Consider the following 6098-nt stretch of genomic DNA (forward strand, 5'->3'; position numbering starts at 1 on the left):
AAACGTCAACTGCAAATACATTCGTGCACCTGAAATTACATTGTGCAATTACATTCAATTACATGTGTTTTTGACGACAAAAAATATGAATCGGCGAGATAAGTTGATTTCTGAACATTTTTTATAAATTTTAAGATGTTGTTGCTGTATATTAGCGATTGTAGAACATTCAACTCTTCATATCGCTACGCTTCATGTTGGTACTAAGTTTACGTTTGCTTTTACACTCGGTTTTACGCTCCGCGGGCCTATAATCTTTTTGACATAAGCATAATCTTTTTGGCATTACATTCTGAGTTTATACTAGAATTTACGCTTCATGTATCCCTAACTTTAGGGCCACCGGCTTGTGGATCCCGACGGACTCGTCGTGATACTTTTCGTTTGGATTGTTTCCTTTCCTGAGTGTGACGACCTTTTTGGGACGCATCAAGAAGAAACGATGCGCCTGTCTGAACTGTTGACGCGGGACCCTTGGTGCAACAATAGAATTGGCCCGTGATCACAACGTTTTGTGTGGTGCTCACATCGTTGTTGCCGCTGCGCAGATTGGATTTCACATAACCAACGCGAGACCTGTGGCCACATAATGTTAGTGACCGAGGGACATCATTTTTGCAGAGGCAAACCCTACAGTACGCTGTGCGAGCTGGACGCTGTGTACGCGGAGTTATAGTATGATAAGATTGATAGCGTGCGGGCAAATATGCAAATATAAATATGTTTTGAGCACCGCCGGCACAATGTTAATATCCCACCGCGCTGAAAGAACTTCGGTGTACGAGCGATTCGACGAAAAAGGAGGAAAACAGATTCGGTAGCTTCTTGATCGAACCAGAGACGCTATTTTACGAGTCCGGAACACTGCTTCGCCTTGGCCAACATACGATGGGTGGTGCCGGGACTTAAGTTGTTCGCTCTAAAACATCACGACCATATGCTGTGGTTCTGTCTTTTCGGTCAGCGGCTTGTTTGCCACTAGAAGTAAGTGAATTCTTTCAGGTTCAGGTTTGTAAGGTGCAAAAAACTACCGAACGTTTCTATGATGCTACCTCATTTACCATTACCGTGCAAGGTGGCCCTTGACGCACACGGTGTTCCATGTGCGCTGCCAAGTGATGCCACGACTCGTGGGCGATTTCCCCCTTCCTTTCCCTTTCTGCTCAGATCAACGGCAAGCTGAATCGGCAAGGTAAACAACAAATGAGCCTAGACGACCGCTAGCTAAAACGGTGGCGATATCGAGCGGATCTATCCCAGTTGGGTTTGTGAGAGTTCAATTGTTGTATTCTTGTAACCAACGAATAAAGAATAGATTGATATATTTGCCTTCGAATAGAAACATACTGATGGCTTGACGAATAGTGGTCCCAGAAATCATAAAAAACTTATCTAATCTTTCGTTGATTAAAGGTGCGTGAATAGAAAAGTAACGAGAGTTCCCACAATCGAGCGAGTACGCGATCAGCAACTCCTACATGATCTATACGCAAACAGCACATACGGGCCATGCGTCTCTTTACTCTACAATGGAAAGTACGAGTTCCAGTATACCTTCTCAAATTGGACACTATTACGGACTCTTTTACAGCCGATTCACTATCGACATATTTAAAATGGAATGAGGAACAATCATTTCCAACCAAAGTTGTAGTTCAGTTGGAAACTCACGTTCTTCCGAACCACAGGTTAATACAGCATGACCCACTAATAACAGCATTTTCAAAGCGAAACTTTCCTTATTCGAAAATTTCTTCCGAAATTTCTGCCAGTGCAGCACTGAAAATCTGATTCAAATTCGAGCACTATTTTCGCCGAACGGCTTTCTACAATTCGCCTTGAAAACGAGCACTATTTCGGACAGACTTCCCGGAACATGGAGCAGGACGGTAAAATCATTTCCCAACTTTCCTCTGTAAAATAACTTAAAGGTTGTTGTGTTTTCTCTTTTGCAGCGGATATAGGTTACGGGGCACAAGATGATCTGCAGCAAGGACATCCAACACCGCTTCCTCTGAACAAGCGCTCTTCCAAACAAAACAACGCCCTCCCCTTTTGGGGAAACGAAACTTCGATGAATCTAAACCCTTTGATCCTGGCAAACATACAAGGGTCTAGTTATTTCAAAGGTACTGATTTCTGCTCTTCTCAAAAATGCGTGTACAGAACACCCGATAGTCTTCTTTTGCAGTATCTCTTTTCAAGTTGAAAACCTATCACGAGGTTGTAGATGAAATATACTATCAAGTCAAGCACTTGGAGCCTTGGGAGCGTGGATCTCGGAAAACTGCCGGACAAACCGGAATGTGTGGAGGTGTAAGTAATGAGTTTTTTTCGTAATGACGTTGTTGACAACGCAATCCCGCTGAAAAGCAAAATCAATTCATTTCTGTTTGTCGAACAACCGGCTATTTTCCTTCTATCATTCTTAGGTGCGTGGTGTTGGCGCGGGCGGGATAGTGTCGACAGCGTTCTGTTTATTGTATAAGCTGTACACCCTTCGATTGACTCGTAAACAAGTAAACGGTTTACTTACGCACGGCGATTCACCGTATATTCGGGCTTTAGGTAAGGGTTTGCTAGATACTTCATAGACATGGGTTACTATTCATAGACAACTACCTTACAGGCTTTATGTATTTACGTTACACTCAACCTCCCGCGGATCTTTTTGATTGGTATGAACCATATTTAATAGATGACGAGGAAATCGACGTTAAAGCGGGGGGAGGACAGGTAACAAACATATATTCTATAAGGACTGAATCTTGTTACTTACATTTTTGTACATGATTTTTAGACTATGACAATTGGGCAAATGATAAGGCAGTGGTTAACAAAATTAGACTGGTTTTCTACGCTTTTTCCTCGCATACCAGTGCCGATACAAAAACAGATCGATGTTAAGCTCGAACAATACGCGTCAGAAAATGGGGTATCATTTGCCGATACACAACTCGATCGTGGTAGTAGTGGTGGAAAACAAGTTCGCAGCGGAGCTTCATCTGTACCGCGACCGATAAACGATCGCGAAAGCACGCGTTGTGATCGGGGCATTGGTAATAATGAGCCTAGCTTCAAAGACAAAGTAAAGCGGGATTCATATAATCACTGTGATCGGGAAGAAAGGAGCTCCAGGCATCATAGAGATGATGAAGACTTTTTAAATCGCGAGCATCGTGATCCCAACCATCGACATACTAGAGAACGGAATGAGAGGGACAGAGAACAGTTCAGTCAAGAGCGGTACCGTCATTGGAATCGTGATAGTGTTCGAGCCCGCAATCGCGACCGTAGCAGAGATCGTGTTAAAGACAGAGATCGATCACGGGATCGTGACTCCAATTCTAATAGGAAGGAAAAAAACCGTGTTAGACGAATATCGCGGAGCCGATCTAGAGACGATTATAAGGAACGGCGAGAACAAAGCGACCGTGATCGGAGACATCGTTAGGATTTTACTTTTTACGTTCGCATAATTGTTGTATAGATCAGCATCAAACTGCTGCATCAAAATCATGAAAGTAAGTAATTATTAGGTATTAGGTAATAATCTCGAAATTCAGTCCTTATCCCTGCGAGATGTTCAGAATATTTTCATGTTTAGAAATCTGAAGATGTAAATGGAACTGGGTAAACTCTCGATGTTATGCATCCCCAAATTCACCGCACAATCAGGTGCCTTTGAGTGGCGTTTCAATATAGTCAAAACTAAACATATACCTGTTAAAATAGTGCACATGAAAATGGCAAATTTATGCTACAACTTAAATTTATCGTTTTATCTTCGAATTCTTTTACGTCATTGGATGCTATTATCCATTTGCTCTTTGGAAGATGTATAGTGCCCATTCACAACCGCTATTAACAAGAATATAACTCGCTTAATTACCTCAAATATCTTCTCACTCTAATTACCTCATGCTTCACAGTTTATTAGTCAAATCGACTGCCAAGAAAAAAAAATTGTTTCTTTTTATTGGCATCTACTAAGTGTAAGAAGTTGAAAAGTTGTTCTAGTTCTAGTTTTTTCTATAATTTCATTCTAAAATTGCACATAATGAGGTTAAAAGGGTTGACAAAGTGTGTTGAATATCAGTAAAGCGGTAACAAGTTTTTTTCGACTAAACGAAGGCGCCTTGTACTAATGAAGCAACATATATTGCTGCAACTAAATTATACATTAAAATAACCGAGTATCTAATAAGGAAGTTGTCTACCTCACTGAATCCCATGTACGACCAAGATTTTATAATAATCTTTCAGGACCTCGGCTGATTTCGTAAAAAGCTATTTTTTCTATATTATTTCTATCCTATCGCCAAATGATCACTCGTTGCGTCATTGCAAATTAGTATATTAGGTTAGGGATTTCATATATGTCACAAGAGAAATTATCAACACTTCAAAAACCAACTCCTACATGCTTAAAAAATAATCCAAGACAAATGTAGATCCCTTACTAAACAAAAGGTAAAGATAAAGTTTGTTATTTTAGTGTAAGTAGCTGGTAAATGCGAGTAAAGTTATTTCTAAATTGCATCACACGTAGTGACAAATTATGCATTATACCCGAGGTCTCAAACTCGCGGTCTAACTATTTTTTAACTAAAGCTACTTTCATATCAAACTTCATTTGTCAACTCCCATACTACAATATCATTTTGGTGTGAGTTTTAGCGATAGACTGAACGCTTAAAAAAAGGCTTTGTTTTTATTTTTTACCTAACCCAATATTTTTTTATAATTTCATTGATATTTTTCTTGATTTAAGGGGGAACTTCGGTATTTTCGGGCCAAAAAAGGCCCGTTTTTAACGATTTTTTGTGACGAAACCATTCAACTGTATTTTTTCAAGTAAATGACATAATAATCTACAACTTTTGAAGAATATTTGGTATTGTTTTGAGCAGCATTCATTGAAAAATTAATCCATGCCATAAAATTTAGGCAGTCGTTTTTTTTTTATTAAAAGGCAGTCGTGTCTTCGAAAAGATACTTTTTCTGGTGCCCATCGTAGCTGCGTGACGGGTCATCAGAAAAATACAAATCGATATTCGTTAGAAAGATTATAAGTTCATCTAGGTAGCCCTGGACAGTTTTTGTTGATATTCCAATTTTTAGATTTTTGGCAGATTTTTGAAGTTGAAAAAGTGATGCTTTTTACGATTCTGCCATAAAAATTTTACAGATTTGTTAAAAAAAAAAGTATAAATAATTTTAATGATATCTCGACGGGGTTACCTGGCAAAAAGTGTACAGATTATGTGTTAAAAATTTCAAAACGGTCCAGTAGTTTTTACGGTACCATGGGCACCGACTTTAAAAACGTTGGTTTAGGGAAACGCTCTTCAAAGTAGCGGGCTGCATGGAGGAACGAATAATAAAAGGAACGCGGATTTTCAAAAATCTGTATCTTTGTCAGTTTTTCCTCGATTGATCCAAACATTTTACACAATGTTCTTGAAAGGATCAGCATTCAGGGGAAAATGTTCCTACGGCCCCGGGGAAGCAAAACAATTGTAAGGCTCCCAGGGGCTGAGAGTGAGGGTAGCGGGGCCGTATTTGACGAATAAAGATACGGGCTCGCCCCGACTGAATGAGAAAAGGGGAAAATGTTAAAAAAAATGTGTCTCACAAAAAATACCCACCAGCACGGGGTAAAAGGCAGGATGTGCTGCGCTCGTGCATCCGAAAAATTTGAAGAAAAAATCTAGTTTTGCTGTGAATTTATATCATTCGTTTGTGTTACGGAGCGTCTAAACACGTGGACATTGTTTGTGGTTATGCGCGACAACGGAAAATGGTAAGAAATTGAAAAATATTTTGTTGATCAAACCTCAAATATTTTGTTTCAGCAGCATCCTGGCAGCATACTGGCATCAATCAGCGTCGGACAGGCAGCGAAGCAGAGGAGTGTTGTTTTTTGTGATGTGTTTTGCGAGTCCGATCGAAAGGTGAAAATAAAATTGGTGAAAATAAAATTATGCTTTTGCGTGCTTCATGTTGATCCGAAATATCTTAGGGGGCGGGGCTACTGGGCACGGGGGTACGGTAGGATGGCACACACACCATCGCAAAAATGCGTCGAAAATGGC

General features: G+C 40.1%; 1 protein-coding gene across 1 annotated transcript; it reads left to right on the plus strand.

Annotated features, from left to right (window-relative positions):
* Positions 1–1852: 1852 nt before the first annotated feature.
* LOC126575883 (pre-mRNA-splicing factor 38B) lies at positions 1853–5618 on the plus strand. Its single transcript, XM_050236881.1, has 6 exons — positions 1853–1889; positions 1956–2129; positions 2192–2316; positions 2433–2568; positions 2630–2736; positions 2801–5618. The coding sequence occupies exons 1-6, from the start codon at positions 1877–1879 to the stop codon at positions 3452–3454; spliced, it is 1209 nt and encodes a 402-aa protein (XP_050092838.1). The 5' UTR covers positions 1853–1876; the 3' UTR covers positions 3455–5618.
* The last annotated feature ends 480 nt before the right edge of the window (positions 5619–6098 follow it).

This window comes from Anopheles aquasalis, chromosome 3, assembly GCF_943734665.1.
Source record: "Anopheles aquasalis chromosome 3, idAnoAquaMG_Q_19, whole genome shotgun sequence".
In the NCBI taxonomy this organism is placed as follows: Eukaryota; Metazoa; Arthropoda; class Insecta; order Diptera; family Culicidae; genus Anopheles; species Anopheles aquasalis.